Source organism: Gadus macrocephalus, chromosome 15 (assembly GCF_031168955.1).
Source record: "Gadus macrocephalus chromosome 15, ASM3116895v1".
NCBI lineage: Eukaryota > Metazoa > Chordata > Actinopteri > Gadiformes > Gadidae > Gadus > Gadus macrocephalus.
In genome coordinates this window covers 5,503,970-5,525,263 of record NC_082396.1, presented here as the reverse complement: position 1 = coordinate 5,525,263, position 21,294 = coordinate 5,503,970, and the positions used below count along the sequence as shown (strand labels likewise).

Genomic DNA, 21,294 nt, shown 5'->3' with positions numbered 1-21,294 from the left:
AACCTTTTTTGCAGGTTGTGCAAAATGAATATGAAAGTAAAGGGTATTTACAGTCACTCGATTTATATTCTTGTTAAAGCTAAGAAGCCGATGAGCATCGCCGGGAGGCAGTGGTGTAGCATAGTTGTGATAGGCCTCGGCATAGTTGTGAAGCCCCCCCCCACACACACACACACACACACACACACACACACACACACACACACACACACACACACACACACACACACACACACACACACACACACACACACACACACACACACACACACACACACACACACACACACACACACACACACACACACACACACACACCACACACACACGCGATTGCATCCACTCCCCCATAGGGCCTAAGCCAACAGCCGCCATATCGAGAACGCAAAATCATGATCAGAACCATGGACAGAGACTTAGCATCCCTAGATCACACGTCAAAATTGTGCAAACATTTTTGGACCACGTACACCGTATTTGCAACACACTGAACCACACAACTACAATTCCCAACAGCACAACTATGGCCTAATCCAAATGGCCAATGGTAACATACTCCTACATGGCACAGCGGCCATAACCAATAATAAAATAACAACTGCTCTTACCGTTCAGAGTTAACTGCGTGCCTTCTGTTCAGCGAACTCGTTGATAATAGAGGTGAAATCCAATTTTCTTGCTCTTTCATTCTCGATGGAGAGTATGGCCAATCCAGTCAATCGCTCCTGTGCCATGGCGCTACTTAGGTAGCTACTACTTTTTAGCTTGCTAAACATTGCAATGTTATGGCTTGGCTTTTAACAATATATGTTAGAGTTGGAGACGCTCACTCTCAAGAAGACAACCCTAGCATTAACGTGACAGGCTGCACGTAGCCTATGATCAGAAACATCACGTTGATTGGTCGAACAGATTTCCCAGCAGGCCCTATTATTTTGTAAATGTTGAAAATAAAAGAAAATAAATTAAGTAGCCTAAGTGCGATTGTATATACTTTCTTATTCGTGGCCAAAATATCACTACTGTAACCAATTACATACATTAAGGAAGAGGAAGGGAAAATATATGAGCCACCCTGACTTTGATGTTATGAGAGAAGAGAGTCTATATAAAAACCCTTCCTACATACACGTGTATGTATGTCTGTTCCTTCCTACATACACTTGTTGATATCTTGAGCTGCCTTCGTCGGGCGGCGCGGCGACCGTCGGGCGGCCGCGGCCGGGCCCCGCCGAGGCCCGCAGGCATAGGGTTGACGCTCGTGCGAGACTCGGGCAAATCTGAACGAATTTGCAATCGCTTCCCTGTCTTCATTGTGTTAAACCAGCCAACAGCGCGGCAGTGGGGAAAATCCAGCTTGGTGATTTGTAATGGTAATGGTGCGTTCCAGAATCCATCCAAAGCAATAGGATGTGGTACTTATCCTACCTGAACTGTATTAGCTCCACTTGATGAAGTGGGGGTAGGTCGATCACCCCCCAGTAGGAGGTTCCACTTCGACAAGCATTCCAGTGCCCTTTCTTAGTTGGAGGTAGGATAAGTCCCACGTCCCACTGGTTTGGATGGGCTGTGGAACGCACCGGATCGGAAACAGGAAAAATTGTATTGCTTCTCTCCAGCTCCTGCTTGCAGGGCGAATTCAAATCGCCGGCAGAACGGGTACCCAGTCGAATCAATAATGTTAATATGCAATTCAATTAGAAGTTGTTTGCTTCTAAACAAAAAAGGAAGTTAGATTCAATGCAGTTATAGTGAATGTTAAATAACCACTAAATGGGCATAGCTTCATTGACAGTTGGATTACAGCCTCTATGACCATACGGTGCAAAGACACCGAGAACACAATTCTGTCATAAATGATAGCAAAAAAATAATTAATTAATCTCATAGGCCTGTGCTTTTCATTTTGAAATTGTGAATTTGCGGAGTAGGCCAAGTGAGTGATTACGCCGTCGGCTCCGTCTAGATTAATGTGTAATTTAGGGGAATTACTGGGAGCAGGCGGGAGAGAGAGAGAGAGAGAGAGAGAGAGAGAGAGAGAGAGAGAGAGAGAGAGAGAGGGAGAGAGAGAGAGAGGAGAGAGAGAGAGAGAGAGAGAGAGAGAGAGAGAGAGAGAGAGAGAGAGAGAGAGAGAGAGAGAGAGAGAGAGAGAGAGAGAGAGAGAGAGAGAGAGAGAGAGAGAGCTCATTATACCTGAGAAAGAATTGCTTCAAAATGACCCACGCAGAACAGATGTGTCTGGCCTGCCTGGCGGACACTGGTGGTCCTCTGGCCTGCGGTCGCATCCCTTCAACAGGCATCTCCGCTGATTGGCCCTCGGGGGAGCTAACATGACATCTGGAGCATGTGCTCGACAATGAACTTAATGCATTTATTTGTGTCGCCCATGCTATTATGCACAATGATTCAAAATGTGGTATTCAATCGCACACACGCGCGCACACACACGCGCACGCACGCACGCACGCAGGCACACACACACACACACACACACACACACACACACACACACACACACACACACACACACACAAATAAATTCCAATTCCAGTAAATCCAAACAGCACCAACATTGTTAAGTGCGCAGTGATTCAACGGTGGGGCATTAGTATGCTTACGCCATCTACTGGCTGGTTTTGTTTCTTCACGTCAATAAGTAGTCTGGGGAGGGGGGAGGGGTTGCAGCGCCGAGTGTCAGATTCCGGCCTGTGTGTGTGTGTGTGTGTGTGTGTGTGTGTGTGTGTGTGTGTGTGTGTGTGTGTGTGTGGTGTGTGTGTGTGTGTGTGTGTGTGTGTGTGTGTGGTGTGTGTGTGTGTGTGTGTGTGTGTGTGTGTGTGTGTGTGTGTGTGTGTGTGTGTGTGTGTGTGTGTGTGTCACGGTGTGCTCACTGATTTACCAACATCAGGTACAGAGTCGGTTGAGTCCTCCTCGGCCATCAGTCAGTCCGACGTCTTTGTCTTAAGCCGCCTCTTCATTGATTGTCCGCATGTTCACAGCCGGCCGTCAAAGAAAGCGTATCCTTGTTTTTCACTTCGACATGTACGGCTGACGTGTTCATTGGTCTCAAAGGATACAAACCGTTCTATCAATAAGAGCAGGCCGGCGGATCAGAGCTTCCTCCACACCCTCCTCAGGAGAAGCGCCTCGACATGCGGGTCTGATATGAGCTGTGGTTATTAAGGGTCGGTTGTTTATCTCCTGAGCAGAGAAGCACTGCTGAAGAAGCGGTGTTTCATCAGAGGGGGAAAGTGTTCGACGGCACATGAATGTTAATGTTTGCACTTTGATGAGTTAGCTTTCAGTTTCCATCAATAACATCTCTGTGTTTGCTGTTGCAATTACATTTCTTCTTTTTAATTTGTTTTTGTTCTGAGATAGAGAGTTTTTGTATGTATGTGCATGTGGGAGAGAGAGTGAGCCTGTGTCCGTGTGTGTGCATTGATGAGCGCGCGTGACAGAAAGTGTGTTTGCATGAGAGTGTGTGCTTGTGCGTGTCGGTGTGCGTGAGAGTGTGTGTGTGTGTGTGTGTGTGTGTGTGTGTGTGTGTGTGTGTGTGTGTGTGTGTGTGTGAGAGAGATATGACACCTTCATATCACAATATCCATTCAATTATTTGTATCCATTTCAAACACCGCTTTGAGAAAAATACTTTTAATAAATGCTTACAATTCACATGTGTATTATTCAAACTATAGTACCTTTCAGGGGCCTAGAGGGTCACCAGTCTTATTGTGGCTGAGAACAAATACCCAAAGTAATATTCACACAAGGCAATGCGAGACACCGTAATAAATAGTATAATTGAGACTTCAGCTTGGAATGAATAGAAAGTACCATAGAGGTTGTAATAATCATCATTTCACTGGGACTGCTAAGGCACATTTCAGCAAGAGAAAGAGAGGACACACAAACAAACAAACTAATGTATATCATCTTTCTCATCCAAATATCCCAGTTGTGGCTGATACGTTTTGTAATATCCGTTCAGGGCGGTGGGGGAGATAAAGTGCTCAGTGGCTGATTGTCATCATTTGGAGGCAAAAGGAGGACATTTTGTCCTTCATTACACAGAATAGTTCCTTCAAAAGATAATAAAAGTACCTTTGAGGGATACCGTAAACATTGCAACAGTAGCACGTTTTGGTCCAGTAGGATTACACACAAATCTAGTTTAGATTAAATTCTACATCATAAAAGTGTTTTGCAACTTCTATACTAAAAGTGGCCTTTGCTCGTTACTTTTAAAACGTTATCCAGCGAGGGATCAGCCTGCCTTGACAATATGTCATACTAGTCTTTGCACGGTAAGTCATAGACTTAATTCAGTACAAGGCCTCTTCAATGAGTCCACATGAAAGAGGAAAGGCAGAATAGTGTTAGAGCTGAACTCAATATCTGTACTCTTCACACAGCGACGCAACGTAGACAGACCCTGGCCCATCTATGGCGGTGGCTACGTGCTGACAGGGGGGGAGGGAATCGTCCCGCTGTATGTAGCAGTCGAGCTGATGCCTCCCAGGGCTTTGCTGGGGGCCTCCCAGCCAGGGCTCCACAGAGGCGTGGCCCATGCTGAAACGGCTCCAGGGTTAAGGGGTCCGCCACGGTGGCGAGCCCGACTCCGGTGGCGGGGCTCCCCTGGTGCAGCAGAGCCATTTCACCCTGGCTGGGCGGGGAACACTGGGAGACTGTGGTCCCGGTTCCGGCGCAGGGAATGGTGCAGGCCTCCCGTGGGTCCTCAACTTCCAGCTCCTTCAGGAGGCTGTCGAACACACTGTCGTCCAGAACCAGCTCGTGCTGCTTGAAAGGCTGAGCTGCTGCTGCTGCTGCTGCTGCTGCTGCCGGGATGGAGGGATTCTCGGACCAGTGCGGGACCACCGTCTCCGAGCCCTGACCCTGACCGGGAACGCCGTACAGGTCGAAGCTGTTGGCCAGGGAGGAGATCTGCTGGGCCAGGATGCTGATCTCGGCGTGCTCCCAGTCGCAGTCGTACTGGAACGAGCCGAGCGACGTGGGCGAGGGGGACGGCGTGAGCAGGCCGGGCGGGACGTGATGCGTCTGGAAGGCGCTGCCCCCTGGTGGCAGCTCCAGGAGGGCCAGGTCCGCCTGGTCCAGGGTGTAGAAGTCTTCCGGGCCGCCCAGCATATCAGGCAGGGAGAGGCAGTCTGGGACCAGGCGGGCGCCGGCCGCACAGCCTGCCCCGGACCTGTAGCGGGGCGATGAGTGGTGCTCCGCGAGGGGGGACGCGTTCACGCCGAGCGAGTCCCCTTCGAAGGCCCGCGGGGGAGACTGTGTCGAGGGGGCCGTAGGGGGACGTGTGGGGGAAGGGGCCCAGGCTGTCGAGGTACGGGTAATAGGAGGGCGAGCTCTCTGGGGAGGAGGGCTGACGGATCAGAGCAGCCGTGTAAATCCATTAGGAAGTCACAGCCCGGCTCCTCGTTGCCCAGGGAGCCGACGGAGGGGGCGGGGCTGTGCGGCGGGGTGAACCGCAGGAGGCTGTCTCCCATGGCGACGGTCGAGGCGTCGGGGCCGGCGCGGGGGGAGGAGGAGACACACGCCGCGCGGTGTACGTCTCGCCCCCCCCTCCCGCCCTCCGCCCCGCGCCTCGTCTTGGCGGCGGGCTCCTCGCCTCGGCTGTCGGAGCCGCTCGGCCGCCTGAAGCCCCGCGCCGGGCCGCGGCGCCGGCTACCAGGCTGGGGGACGTCCACCGCTTGTGGAGGGCAGAGTTCGGCCTCGGCTAACGACCGGGCCCGGAAGCATCGCTCTGGATCTTCTTTACGAGATAGAAAGCCTGCGCTCTCGCTGGGGAAGAGGGAGAGAGCGGAGAGAGAGAGGAGAGGGAGCAGAGGAGCGGTTTAATATTTTATTAACCCGGATTTTATACAGCGATGGTAAATATATACAGGGATGGAATGTGAGTGTCTCAGCAGAATGTGCACGGTGCACGTTTAGGAGGACGGGTGAGGGGCGTTGTCTGCACCGGGGTTCGTACCTGATGATGTGGTTGGTGCAGTGGATGCTCTGGCTGTCGCCCTGGTTGGTGGCTCGGGTGTACACCCACGTCCAGGTCAGATCCTTGTGCTGGAGCTCAACACCATCTCCACCTCTCCGCCTTCATCTGCCTCCACTGAACCCCAACAGAAAAGCCCTCATGGTTAGTTTCAGGATAAACCAAGATTTAAGAGTAGACTTTTATATGAACTTGACTCTAAATGTTTGATGAGAAACCGCATGTTTTTCGGAGCCGCTTTCACACACACCTAAACTTAGATGAGCGTCTCTGGCCCTCTTCAGGTCTTGGGGGTGGAGACCAGCGTACCAGGAACGTCCAGACATCTCCTCCGCCGTGTAGCCCAGATAACAAACCACGCTGTCAAAGAAAAGAGAAGGCGCGGTCGATAACCAGGATTATCGTATCGCAGCACAGCGCAAGTCATAAACGACATTCGGATAAAAAAACATTAAAAAAATAAAAGCGTCAGGATGATGTTACCTGTCGGAGACGTGAGTGAAGCTCAGATCCGGTTTGTGGACGCTGCTGAAGTAGGGGCCGAGGGGGCCCGTCTCGGGGCCCTGAACGCGGTCCACTGTGGGGGTGCAGAGGGCCACGAAGACGCGCTCCCCCCCGGACGAGGACTCCGTAGGGACAGGGAGGGAGGGAGACCTGGAAGCCGATTGGAAGCAGCCTCTGACGAGCATGGAGCAGCAGTGGCCATGTTTGAGCCGGAACGCCTTGGTGGTCTGCATGCTACATACGAAACTCCTCTCTGGGAAAAGGAGAAAGCGAAGCAGACAGGGGGGTCAGGGTGGAGGTCGGTGTGTTTTCGGGATGTGATTGTGTTCTGGCGTGCAAGGGTGGCTGCCGTAATGAAACACGGCGGTGTGATTGTTTTGTTACCTGTCGACGAGTTGTTGTCAGACTCCAGCTGAGCCATGACCGTGTCGACGTCGGAGCGTTCAATCATGTCGTAGACCGTGTCTCCCTGAAGAACGTCCACCTGAGGAGACACACGGGTGTTATCGCAATGAACCGACCTGAACCCATCGGTGATGAAAGACCCTCTCAAGGGGAGCACAGAAGCGAGTTCCACCGGAGAAAGTTTGAAAGTCAAGTGAACTTATTTTAATTAGTCTCACCATAGAGTGGCCCAGATATTCAGCTACATTTTCCGAAACGTAGACCAGCTTCCCCTGGGCGCCGAGCACCAGGATGAAGCCGTGCAGGGCTGGCAGGAAGGTCTCGTAGGGGGGAGTGGAGCCAGGACCCTGTCTGACCGGCAAACCTGAAGGGGTGACGAGAGACACTCACTTATTAACTTACACACACAGGCGCGCTCTCTCTCTCTCTCTCTCTCTCTCTCTCTCTCTCTCTCTCTCTCTCTCTCTCTCTCTCTCTCTCTCTCTCTCTCTCTCTCTCTCTCTCTCTCTCTCTCTCTCTCTCTCTCTCTCTCTCTCTCTCTCTCTCGTGTGTGTGTCCTGAGCTGCTGCATATTTAACTCAAGCTAACCTTTTTATGTAGCATCGTAACAACACTCATGTAAAATATCGAGTGTAAATCATGCATAGTGTGTGTTTGTTTGTGTGTGTGCATGTTATATAACTAATGTATTTCGTACAAAGCGTGTGTGTGTGTGCGTGTGAGTGTGTGTGTCTGCGTCAGTGTGTGCGTGCGTGTTCATTCACACGCGCGCATGTGTGTGTGTGTGTGTGTGTGTGTGTGTGTGTGTGTGTGTGTGTGTGTGTGTGTGTGTGTGTGTGTGTGTGTGTGTGTGTGTGTGTGTGTGTGTGTGTGTGTGTGTGTTTCGGGACTCACCCTGGAGGACCACGGACTTCCTGATGTAGGTGCAGACGGCCGCCATGGAGTGGAGGTAGGAGAGGCGTTCCTGCTCCTCCCGGGGCAGGGGCAGTAGGGCCCGCATGCTCCGGATCTCCGCGTTCAGGAGGTCCCGACGCACCTTGGACGCCCCCTTGGTGGACCGGGTGGACCTGTGGGGAAACCATGGCGACGGTGATGGTGAGAAAGGGGTTGATGATGGTTTATGAGGCACAACGCACTAAACTTCCTCTGTGGTCTGCAGGGTAAAACTAAGCCGCTGTCTGTCTATCCGGTCTCTCACTAAGAGGTCTCTGCCCTCTCAGAAGAGGGAGCCCGGTAGCCGGGGCCTATCGAGTATGAAAGGGATGTAGGATATCAAGGGTTCCTATGGAAACGGCTGATTTCAAGAGCTCGCCATCTCTGTGGCAGAGGAGGAGAGAGAGAGAGGGAGAGAACACTTGTTCACACACACACGTGTGTGTGTGTGTGTGTGTGTGTGTGTGTGTGTGTGTGTGTGTGTGTGTGTGTGTGTGTGTGTGTGTGTGTGTGTGTGTGTGTGTGTGTGTGTGTGTGTGTGTGTGTGTGTGTGTGTGTGACGTGTGTGTGTGTGTGTGTGTGTGTGTGTGATCAGTGTCAGTGTGGGCTCAATGTGAGTTACTGTGTGTTGTATAGCGCAATAGGTGGATGTGGGTGTCTAGTGGGTGGGGGGGGGGACATGCACGTCATCAAAACACACAGAGACAGAAAGTGCCACATAAGGACAGCGATATATCCATTGCATTTAGGTCGTTTGAGAACCACATTTCAGCAGGTTGAAAAACCCATACTGTTGATGGAGGCATTTCATGATTAGCTTAAATGGTGTTTTCTTTCGGTTCATGCATGCACCACAATAAGATTCAAGTAAATATATATACCCTATAGACAACTTTTAAACATTTGGAATTTAAATGGTGGTCATTTTAATTATGGTATATCAAAGCAGGTCTTCAACCAAACTTTTATGAACCGTTTGGAAGACCTCTAGGGGACGAGTATAAACAGTACTGACCTGGATGTCTTGCAGGCTCCGTTGCTGATGTCTTCAGAAGACTGGTGCAGGGAGCAGGGAGAGCTGAGGTGACTTTTGCAGAAGTCGCACCAAACAGTCATTTTCGCGGCGAATTGAAAACCTACAACCTACAAAATAATGTCCTGGTTAGAAAATGTGTACTTTTGCAAAAAAATAAATAAAAAAAATGATAACGCATAATAAACGCATGCATAACTTTTAATTCCTTGTTTTTGAATGATCATTTAGAAAATACGAAAACAACCAAAAAATATCAAAAAGGATTTGCTATCCTTTTTATCCCCCTTTTGCTGTCAAAATGAAAATGAAGAAACGAGAGAGCGAGAGTGAATCCCAGTGGGGCCACGCCAGTACGACCAGTGACCTACCTTGTGCGGGGCTCTCGGTGATTGTGTGTCAGGTCCCGGGTCCCCCTCCTTTATATAGCAGCCCAGTTCCAGATTAACCCCCATGCCTTTGTTTAAACTCGGGCAGTGGGTTAGAAAGAAACACGGGGGTACTGTTACTTGTTGTGACGCGATGATAAACGACGGGGGGTCGGTGGATTTGGTTACACGCGCGCTCCCCAAATGAAGGGTGCCTCACCAAAACAAGGGCGTCACGAACCACGCTGGGCCGCTCAATGAGCCTCGACGACACAGATTGATTAGCCCATTCAAGGTACTTGCGTCTGGTGTCTCATGCAGCGTCTCTCGACGTCAAAATGGGCTAGACTACTTATAGTCGGCTGCCAAAGGGTCTACAAATTATTCATTAATTAATAAGCCTCTTATACTGTTATCGTATATTTGTTGTCTTTTTTTGCAAAAAAACAATCTGTTGCAAAAAAACGTTTATTATGAAAAAAACATACTTGCAACTTTACCATTCGCTTCTCTCCATCACAGCCAGGCATCAATTATTGGTGGTTCCTGAATTGATTTTCAAATGTCAACGAATGTGTACAGTTGCCTAAAAACGGCTCATCTTACCGCACCCGCCATATTATATTATGTAATATATTATATTATATTATAATATTTTATTGATACATAGTTAGGCTATGCCTATGAACCATCGTTTATTGTATGGTATTTCATTGTAACTTATCCATGCGTTATGGTGTAGGATTTAATTGAATTAATAATATTGAAACTCCATCCCCAAAAAGTCTCATCAGTTTGCATCATGGACCTATTAAAGATTGCAAACGAGGGGGCGTCGCTCTCTATTACTGTCCCATCTGAGAGGGGGCGTCACTCTCTATTACTGTGCCATCTGAGAGGGGGCGGCGCTCTCTGAAAGAAGCGTGACTCGCCTCCACGACGATTTCTCAAATCCATTATCATAAGATTTGATTGCAACCTCTTGACACCGATAACTAACTAGCCAGACTGGTGGCTTTCGCTAACACTTTTCCAACATCACGCCGGTCTATGCTGTAATATCATCGAGGATAAAGGAGATGGGGAAACTGCAGGACTTCAATCCAAGTGGAGCGGCATTAGAAAGTGACGCCGTGACAGACGGGAAGTTCGTGACTGCAAGAGAATCTCAGCCAAATGAAAATAATGAGGGAACCATTCAATTTACCTCAAGCGGGCTTCAATTGATGCTGGCTGACTTGTCAGTCATTCACACCTCATTTTAAAAGTGTCTGCAAGAACACAGAAAACTTGACTTGGAAACCGGTATAATTTCACATTTGCATAGAGGCCAACTATAAAACAAACAGTTTGTCTATTAGTGACAAATCTTGCCTTTTCAACCCCCTGAAAAAAATAATGTTGAGTTTCATAATGTCATGTTTTGTTTTATATAATATATTATTCGAATTCCTCTAGGGATATGCTAATCCCTGGAGAGCAAGTGCTTCCTCAGGCCTCCCTCTCCTCTAAAACACTCAGGGACAGCAGAACTAGAACTTGGGCCTGGATATAAGATAGTGCTTGAAGCCAAAACAAATCACTTTTAACAAATCCTCAGTCTCGTTCTCAAGGGCCCCTGGATGGTTTTGTTCCTCCTGAGAGCCGGGGGGGGAAATTAGAGAGCGATTTGGGGCTGAGCGACTCTCTGCATTAGCGCCTGCAGTAGGCTGGCCCCTGGGACCCCCCCCCCCCCTCCATCAGAGGGGCTCCACCGGGTTCCCCCAGCCACCATACTTCCTGGGGCAGGGTGTCTCTCGCCTGGTCCTCTCGGGGGGCTGACCCAGCTCCGTCTCGGCCCTGCACTTAACTCCGCTGATAAAGGCTGGCTTTATAGCGGAGGGTTGCTGACGGACAGGAACACACTGCTCCTCCCTCCGCACACACACACACACACACACACACACACACACACACTCACTGTGTGGTGCAGTTTAGGGTGAGACTCTTTCTATTGACGAGACCTCTGCAGCACGCGTCGCCTGCTGAGGCCGTCTGCTGGGTCGCGGGGTAAAGTGGTGGCGGTGGGTGGGTACCCCCCCTGGCCCCGTACCGGGGTGGTGAGACGCGCCCACTTGAGGGGCTGACAGGGTCACCAGACAGGCTGGCTGGCGCGCTGAGGGGATTCAAGGCCAGTTCAGAGACGACGATGGGCTGGGTCCCTGAGAGGGCCTTCACCCTCAAGGCCCACACGTTTACATCCAGGGCTTATAGCAGGCGGCTTTTATCCAAGGAGAATTAGAATAAGTACGTTTGTCTTAAGAAAGAAACAATATATCACAGTCGGTATAGTAAGGATATCCATAGAGACGAGTGCCAAGCATTTACAATTTGATCGGTTAACCCATTCCTCGAAGATGGCTAGGATAAGACGCTGCACAATGGTACTGGTTTTAAATGCCAGGATTTAAAGCATACAATAAATGTGTAAGAGGGGTGTTTTTAGGAGAGTAAGGGAGGGTATGATAGAACTGCAAACAGCAAAATGGGACTGAACAAAAGAATGAAGAAGTTATAAATGTTTGACTTGCAAATACTGTGAAGGAGACCAAGGAGTAAAGAGGAATGATCATCTTAGAACTTCCATTTGAAAAGAAGAGAGAAAAAATGAATACATTTTATAATAATCGTGTCCAGATTAACCCAGCCGAGCAGAAGTGACAGAACCGTGAAAACATAACTGCGTTTCTGCCATATTTGGACTGCCGCCTCACCTGGGCCCCGTTCATCACGGATCACCGGGAACAAGGTTTAGTGATGAAATCGTTCTGGGAGAATTCCCTCTTCAAAGGTCAGCTTGCTGCGCCGGCAGGCCGACCCACTTTACACAAGACGGGCGGCCGGCCTCCGGTTTATGCTGGGTGTCAGTGAATCCACCAACAACGCAACGTGCTCTGCAGTGCTCTCTGAGATAGAGGCAGCTCCTCCTGCACTCGTTCTCTCCCCAGGGTGGAACTCAGTTTGTGTCCTTGTCTGTTGTGTAGGTGCCTGAACAATTTTGCAGATCTTTTGTGTCGTTACCGTAATTTACATTGAGGGAATTTAGCAGACGCTTTTATTATCAAAGTGACTTACAAAAAGTACATTTGTCAGAAGGAGAAACAATATATCGCTGAAGGTACATTCAGGATGTTCATAGAAACAAGTCACAAGCATCAATAATTACTAGGTCAACCTATTCCCTGTATATTATAACAATATTAAGAACATAGGTCATCATGTATAATATGATACATTCCACACTAGGAAAAAAGCGAATGCCGGTAAGCAAATCAGAGTTGAGCTTTATTATTTATATTACTTTACAGCATATTGCACAGGGTTTTACCTTGGCAGAATTCCTTCGTTAGTGTAAAAAGAAAGCTTGCAGGACTGTAACGACCGCACCTGATTGCCAATATTCTCAATACTTTTTTTGATGCGATTCTTTTAACAATCCTGTGGTTTGCGTTGTTGGCCTGTACGCGTCCTAATTAGTAGGCTTCAAACCAAGGAACGGCATATCTCCCCAGTGAACCAGTGTTAGGGGACAGTCCTGTATGAGTGAGCACACCGTGGCATGTGATCTTGATGAAAGGAATCTCGCCTGGAAAGAGATTCCTTGTAAAACCAATTTGCCATGAGCACATTTAGCAATATTTAATTTATTTAGGTGATGCGAGGCCCAGGCAATATACTGGGCCAACTGGCGAAGCATGAGTGGTCCCCAGGTGGTAGTTAAAACATCAGACTCCAGCCTGCTTTGACCATTCACTGACATTGCAATAGGTGAGTAAATTAGGCTAGTTAATGTTAATTAAGCCCATAGATCTGAAATCTATTGATCTGAAATATCTACAACCCATCAGAGGATCAAGGGATTACCTAGAGCACTTAAATCCTAATTGGCGTTAACATTTATTTCTTGGAGTTAAGGCCCCATTATTTCCTTTCCGTATTCCTGATGTGTATTTGCCTGTAACCAACAACCACAACCCCTTAAACACATTCAAACCGTCTGCACCAAATATGACAAGAACAGTCCTCTAATAGAATATTTTTGTTCTGTTATGCCCATCGTCATTCAGTGTCACATCAACGGCTAGACTTGGGTTTGTCCACGAGAAGAATCAACGTCTGACAGGCATCCACGTAGCTGCACGGTGCACGTCACACGCGACGGGTCCCTGTGACGCAGGACTGTGGGGATCGAGACCCTCTGAGTCACATTGGCACTGCTGGTCTGTAAATAACAAAAAAAAACGTTCCTCGATCGTCTCGACATTGCTCCATGGACGAATCCAGCACTTGCGCCCCGGTATCTTCGTTGGCAAAAAATAACCAGCAGCATTTGTAATCCTTTTCCCACGCGGGGCCGACCAAGCCTGTGTCTATTGGTGACCGTCCACGACCGTTTAGATCACACGACAGCGGCATTGCTTGGGAGAGACAGAATGGTTAACGCAGACAGACGCACACGGACACAAGCACAACGTTATGGCGGTACTCATTCGCCCGATTAGTGACTTGAATTGCTTTTCGATCCGGGCTGGACGTCATACTTTGCAGTGACATTGGCTAGCGTTTCTAACAATCAGACTTCTTGGAACACAAAAGGTGTAATTAAATAACAGGCAAGATGAGAAGGATCTTCTCAATGGCTCAATTAACATGAAAACTAACCTGAACGAGTATGAAAACCTGAATAAAAGCCTGTGTACCTCTCCAGGCTTTACGTGAAAGAGCTGAACCGTGTTCTGGTTTGGGTCGCGCTGCGGGTCACGAGGGGTTTGGTTCGACTCACTAGGACTATGGTTCGACTCACTAGGATTGTCTTTAGTAGTGGGGAGGATATTACGTTATGCAGGATGATCTGCACGTGCAGGGACAGGCTAACTAGACCAGGAGGGGCTGGTACCAGCAAGCATTGGCAGCGAAAACACAGAAAAAAATAAAAAAAGGACGCGAAATCAACAACACAAGCGGACGTCCCTGATCTTGGCTTGGCATGAGCATGTGGAGATATAACGATAGTGCGAGTCGGCATTCACTGACTGTATATAGTTGCGCACACACACGCACTCCCTCCCTCCCTCCCTCCCTCCCTCTCTCTCCCCCCCCCCCCCCCCCCCCTCTCGGTTGGCACAAGAAAACAAAGATGTTGGAGTAAGGGTGTACCCCATTGGGCCGTTAATCTGGCAGCACCTGGAGGCCCCGAAAGAATACTTGGAATAGACCACGGCTGAACGCTCTCAAGCACAACAAATGATTCTGTTTTCTGCGTGCCGCCGAGGGAGGTAGACGGGTTTGATTGATTACAAAGCAGCCCATCTCGTGAAAGTATACCCTTGCCATGCACAAGCCTGGCAGTTTGAGATCTGTCTTTGCTAGGAACAAGAAGGAAGGAAGGAAGCCCGGTGGACGGTTCTACCATCTCTCCTGCTGCCTTACCGCGGTGCAATTTAGTTTCTGAATTTTATCACGGAGGCTGATTTTCCAGACCGGCGCGTTTCATATTCAGTCAGATGGTACGCTGCCTGGGTTAGACGCGATTCCTTTAAGGTGTTTCAAGTGAACAATGTAAGACAGTGAGATCGGAACGATGGACTCCAAATCCACCTTTCGACATTCAGTTAATGAGTGAGGCGCCTGCCTCACATTTGTTCCTCCTATGAAAAGAAAAAAAATCTAAAGAACGTTGCGGTGGCATTTTGAACACCGCCACCCCCCCCCCCCCCCCTCTGCAGAGATGAGAGGTTAGTACAGAAGACCTTTAGGGTGGACTTTCTTCTTCATGTGCTTGTGGAGGAGTCCAGGATTATCATAGGCTTGATTGGATCTCTACAGAGACCGGAGGAGATGGGGGAGGAGGTGGTTCGAACCGAGTTCTCAAAAGTACCCTTGAGTGAGCAACTCTTAGAAAAATCATTTTTTTAGCAGATGTGTTTCTAATTCTTCCAAAACAAGGATACTTTTATCCGTTTTATTTTTTTCATCCTTGAGCTCGTCTTGTTTGTTTGTGTAGAAAAAGTAAAAACAAGAAGAAAAAAATAGTTTGCAGAGACGAAAATCCAATGTGGAAAATAACTCCAGTCTCGAACCAAAGAGTTGAGTAATACCGACGACAGAAGTCCTCCGCTAGAGCCCCGGTGGATTGTTAAGGTGTCCCCGGGTCCCGGTGGATTGTTAAGGTGTCCCCGGGTCCCGGAGGGCAGAAGGCAGTCTGGGGTCTGCTCCGTGATGGCTGCTCTCAGCCATGAGAGGAGAAGATTGGCCTGCTGATGTTGCTGTTGGTTGTCATGGCAGCCAGCTCCCATCTACAGAGAGGAGAAAGAAGAGGTAGGGTGAGCGGCCGTGCGTGGAGCGTTTGCCGTTTGTCGAGCTCAAGCAGGGAACACATACAGGTGGGTCCCCACAGTCTCACAGGGACCCACCTGGGCAGCATGGGACCCCAGTACAGACCGTGGCTTCGTTATACGAGGCTGGTGCTGGCTTTTAACTGCGCTGATGTAGGGAAACGATGGGATGAAAAGTCACCACTGATATGTAGGGATGGAGAAAATAACGATAGAGGTTTCCTCGAATTAAATGGACAGAATTCAGTGATCATGGCCTGACCTTTGGAAGTGCTTAGGTCTTTAAAAATTAGGGGGTTCATCGCACGACTCTTAATGAAACGTACAAGGGACGATCAGATATTTGTTTCCCAACCCGATGCTAATGAAAGGAAAGCTTCAATCGTGCAAAGATTTCCACTCCCACTCAACCTGTGTGCGTGTGCGTGCGTATCTCCGCGTGTGTGTGCGTGCATCTCTCCGCGCGTGTGTGCGTGCATCTCTCCGCGCGTGTGTGCGTGCATCTCTCCGCGCGTGTGTGCGTGCATCTCTCCGCGCGTGTGTGCGTGCATCTCTCCGCGCGTGTGTGCGTGCATCTCTCCGCGCGTGTGTGCGTGCATCTCTCCGCGCGTGTGTGCGTGCATCTCTCCGCGCGTGTCTCTGTGCATGTGTGTGCGTGAGCGCGTGTCTCTGCGCGCGAGCGTCTCTGCGTGGGCGTGTGCGTGTCTCCCAGTGTGTGCGTGCGTGTGTGACAGCGACAGTGAGCGAGTGGGCAGAGCGATCGGCGGGTCCCCGTGGTAACCCAAGAACCAGGAGCGCGGACTGACAAGCAGCTCTAGTGCCGACCTGATGGGGGGGGGGTCAGAGGTCAGGCCTCACGCTGTTATCACTGGCTCTGGTTTCACACCCCCTCCCTCTCTCGCTCGCTCCGGCGCTGTGTGTGTGCGTTGTCAGAGTGTGTGGTGCTGAGAGGGGGCCATGAGGGGCAAGGGGAGTCAACGAGACCCTTACTGACCCCCCTGCCCCCCCCCCCCCCCTCCTCTAAAAGCCTCTTAGGGTTAGAAACACAACTGCCAGGGCCGGAGAGGACGCTGTGCAAGGTGGCACAGCCGCCGCGTCGGCGCGGGGAGGAGCAGAGGGGGCGGGGAACGTCGTATCGAGTGGCCCCAGGGCGTCACGCGACAAACCCCCCCCCCCCCCCCCCCCCGCGTAAACATAGAGCGCACACACACACATAGGAGGATCAGCTGTGAAGGCAATTTCTGCAACTTGGGGAGAGATTGTTCTAAGGGTTGCTTGTGTCTTCCTGGGACGGGGGGCTGGGATTGGCCCACTGGGGCTGGATAGTGGGGGTACCAGGCCCGCGGAACAGAACTCGGCCTGGCCACAAATGCGTTGGTTCTGAATCGTGCTGAACAGGGGTATTATGTTCATTCTTGTAACAACTAATATTAGATTACCGTGGTCCCTTACAATATAGCTTTTTTTTCCAGAAATCTAGAAATGTGTTAAATGTGATAATGAATCCATAAATAATTTAGTGATTGTAATTATATTGTTTGTTAAAAATCTGAAGAGTAACCTCCAGTATATGAACGCATATAACAACATGTAATTGAGAGCTTAGGTACAAAAAGCTGTTTACGTCTGAGGGAATGGTTGTTAAATACTCTCCAAACGCTCTCAGCCCGAGGCCCATCGATGTGCAGGCTGGGCCAGCAGTAAGACACCGGATTCTCAAGCTTAAATGCACTCTAATTGAACAGCGTTGAATTTGACCCGTTGTGCGGGAACGAATCCAAGACCAGTGAACAGACGGCTGCCAGACATTTCCTTATGGTTATGTCATGCTACTGGATGTGGGATGATGTGATGTTGAAGTCATGCTACAGGATGTGGGATGATGTGATGTTTAAGTCATGCTAGTGGATGTGGTGGTTATACTAGTTGATGTGATGGTTATGCTAGTGGATGTGATGGTTATGCTAGTGGATGTGATGCTAGGCTAGTGGATGTGATGGTTATGCTAGTGGATGTGATGCTAGGCTAGTGGATGTGATGCTAGGCTAGTGGATGAGATGTAGGATAGTGGATGTGATGCTAGGCTAGTGGATGAGATGTAGGATAGTGGATGTGATGTAGGCTAGTGGACGTGATGCTATGCTAGTGGACGTAATGCTATGCTAGTGGATGTAATGCTATGTTAATGGATGTGATGGTAGGCTAGTGGACGTGATGCTATGCCGGTGGATGTGATGCTATGCCGGTGGATGTGATGCTCATGCCGGTGGATGTGATGCTCATGCCGGTGGATGTGATGCTCATGCCGGTGGATGTGATGCTCTGCCGGTGGATGTGATGCTATGCCGGTGGATGTGATGCTCATGCTGGTGGATGTGATGCTATGCCGGTGGATGTGATGCTCATGCTGGTGGATGTGATGCTATGCCGGTGGATGTGATGCTCATGCCGGTGGATGTGATGCTCATGCCGGTGGATGTGATGCTCATGCTGGTGGATGTGATGCCGGTGGATGTGATGCTCATGCTGGTGGATGTGATGCTCATGCTGGTGGATGTGATGCTCATGCCGGTGGATGTGATGCTATGCCGGTGGATGTGATGCCTGTGGCTGTTGGAGGAGGTGTCTGACCTGATGTCATGTGGGAGCCCCGACTGCTCCAGACTGTAGTGAATTACTGCCATCTTGCATAATGTCTTCAGATTAGGGCCTGGAAGAGGAAGGGGTCAAGAAGAAGAGAAAAAATAAAGACGAAGAATATTAAATCAGAGAACAAAAGAGGGCATCTATAAATACAGCGGCGGCTGAGTCCGGTCAGGTTGTTAACGAGAAGGAGACAGCTCATTAGGGCTGGAAAGGTCTGCGTGATAGGAACAGCATGCTCTGCTTATTGTAGATCTGGAGAGGGGGAATAAAGGATATAACACACGAACAGGAACACACACACACACACCCCGACCCACACACACACACGAGAACATAAGCACACAAGAACATATACACACCCACACAAGTACATATACACACACCAACCCAAGCACAAACACACACACCCAAGAACCTATGCAAAAACAACATAATCCAACACAAACACCCGCAGAAGAACACATCACGCACACAACATGCATGCACACACTTCTTTTACAAATTTCGCACCACAAGACAAAAACTGAATGACAGCGCCTCCCCTTGAGCTCTTATCCTCGGGAGCAGCAGCTCTGTGGCCCCTACACCTGCACCATAAGGTGGGCTCCCCCCAGGGGGTAGAGGGTGGCAGGCACGCGACCGCCACGCTGCACTGAGCACCGCGGAGGGGGGGGGGCTCTACGCGCTCTGTGTGTCACTTTCCTTTGATTTATTTATTTTCCCCCAGGACACACACACACACACACACACACACAAACGTGTGCTCTGGCGTCTGACCGGCCCTCCACACACTCCGCCCCTGACAGGATACGGCTCTATTTGGAGCGTTCTGAGGGGAGGGAGGGAGGGAGGAGGAGGGGGAAACCGGGCCAAGGCCAGGCCCGCCAAGCCCGGGGAGGGATGAGACAGCTTGGTACCACGGGAGACCGGGGCAGCGGCTGGGACATAAGTAATGGAGGACGCTGAACACTAATTATGCCTTATATATATTTCAGTTATCAACCGCTTATTTTTAGCTTTAGAGTAAAGGGGAGGGTTGGATTCGGACACTGTTTCAGACAGTGGAAGGAGAAAGTATATATGGACCCAAAGTGAAAGACCGCATCCTCCTCCACAAATGTCCAACCCAGAAACACTCCCGTTTATTGGATTGTTTTAGTCGAAAGTCTACGTCAGACATACTTTAGGGGTTGAGATTCAATACAGCTATTTTATTTAAAAGACGCTGGACATGGCATTATAAATAACAATGTCGCATTCTGGGCAAGGTACCCTTAGACTAAAAATATACTTAATTTATGGCTTTATAATTTGCCCCAAAAATGCATGGAAGTGAAATCAAGTACATTTACATTTAGCAGACACTTTTCTCCAATAAGAACATTTGTCAGAAGAAAGAGAAAATGTATGTATATCGCCGTCGGTACAGTAAGGATGTTCATAGAACCACTTGTATAAACAATTAAATGAAAACATGAAATTGTTGAGGAATGCACACATGACTGGAGGGGGGGGGCGGGGGGGGGGGGCTGGTTGTGGATGAGCAGCACGAAGCAGAACAGACGAGCAGTACTCACTGAAGTCCAGGATGTACAGGTCTGAGTGATCCATGAGGTTAAATTCATCACCCATCCCTTGCTCCGGACAGGGGCTGAAACAAAAGAGGGGTTTGAGACGGGATGGGGGGGGGGGGGTCAGAGAGCTGTCACTCCACGGAGGTAAACACAGAGATGTGGCACACACCGAGAAAATTGCATTCGCTCCCCGGGTGTAAGGCCACGCCAGGAAGTACACTCTGACCTCCTCCTTCTACTTCCTGTGTCCCTTCCTGGTGCATTAGCAGGACTCTTATCATGGTTGATGAGAGGGTCAAACTCTGCAGAAAACTTTATATACAAGACGAAGAGGCTGCCGACAGAACAATGATGCATGCAAAGAGCTGGTTTACAGACGAGGAACGAATGGATTGTGCGTTCATCGTCGGTACTTAAGGTATTAAGTAGGATTAACAACGACACCAAAGAGGGAATCACCTGCTACGTCGTATGATCAAAGAGGGACCCACAAAGAACTCAATAACGGTTCTCGAATACCTTCCTTCCTTTGGGCATACAATACATTAATCTCTCCAAGTACAACAGGAGCCCCGTGAATCAAAGATGTTGGGGGGGACGGGGGGGGGGACCACTAGACAATAATGATCAGCATAATATAGTGGTCTGGCCTCCTTATCAGGCCTCCGCCATACATCAGCCCAACAGGAAGTGGAGCGCCACACTGAGACGGCAAGCTGGCCTCTGCAGATAGCCTCGCTCCCTCAGACAGCGCTATCACTGCACATCTGTTTCCTGCTCGTCCTACACACACACACACACAAAAGCGCACATCCAAACACACAGACACACAAAAGCATAAACACACACACACACACACACACACACACACACACACACACACACACACACACACACACACACACACACACACACACACACACACACCTGTCTCCCAGCTTGTTGCAGCCTGGCATGATAAATTAGACATCTTAACTTGCTCATATCTCAAACATCCCTCTCTCTAACCGACTGTTCCCTGCTGTCCGCTCCACATCGCTTTGCATCAGAGCTAGACACTAGAACAGCCAGCCCCCCCCCCGCCCCCTCCCAGAGCAGCAGTGACACACCAATAGGTGTTTTCCAGATGCAGCGGGCAGAATTGAAACCCGTTTGGATTAAGGGACAATGCATAGTCGTCATGGGCGTGTAATACCCAGTGGGCCATTTTAATATACACTGTTGCCCTCGAACAAACCGTTAAGAGCAAGTGGAGCCCATGGGGCATCACTGAGGAATAATTTAGCCAGCTGGACCGGGGTCCCCAGGGAATACATTGGGGCGTTGCAATTTGTTCTCCTAAATTGGCAAGTCCAGGGGACGGCATGGCCAGTAAAAGAGGAATGCTGACCTGTATGAGGAATGTGATCACCGCCCCTCAGACAACGGCAGGTACAGACTGCCAGGAGCA

The 21,294-nt window shown here is 49.7% G+C and overlaps 1 protein-coding gene and 1 long non-coding RNA gene across 2 annotated transcripts; both read right to left on the bottom strand.

Annotated features, from left to right (window-relative positions):
- Positions 1 to 3,859: 3,859 nt before the first annotated feature.
- Positions 3,860 to 9,804, bottom strand: npas4l (neuronal PAS domain protein 4 like). Its single transcript, XM_060073829.1, is given in 13 exon segments — positions 3,860 to 3,868; positions 4,513 to 5,141; positions 5,143 to 5,386; positions 5,388 to 5,799; positions 5,990 to 6,086; positions 6,089 to 6,124; positions 6,258 to 6,367; positions 6,491 to 6,764; positions 6,896 to 6,995; positions 7,135 to 7,280; positions 7,811 to 7,983; positions 8,865 to 8,992; positions 9,254 to 9,804. Coding segments are annotated over 13 exon segments (2,442 nt in total). The 5' UTR covers positions 9,338 to 9,804.
- Positions 9,805 to 12,553: 2,749 nt separating this feature from the next.
- LOC132472766 (uncharacterized) lies at positions 12,554 to 20,616 on the bottom strand. Its single transcript, XR_009529175.1, has 3 exons — positions 19,848 to 20,616; positions 18,256 to 18,334; positions 12,554 to 15,585 (listed from the first exon to the last, which is right to left on the bottom strand). It is a non-coding gene; the product is annotated as an uncharacterized LOC132472766 (long non-coding RNA).
- Between the last annotated feature and the right edge of the window lie 678 nt (positions 20,617 to 21,294).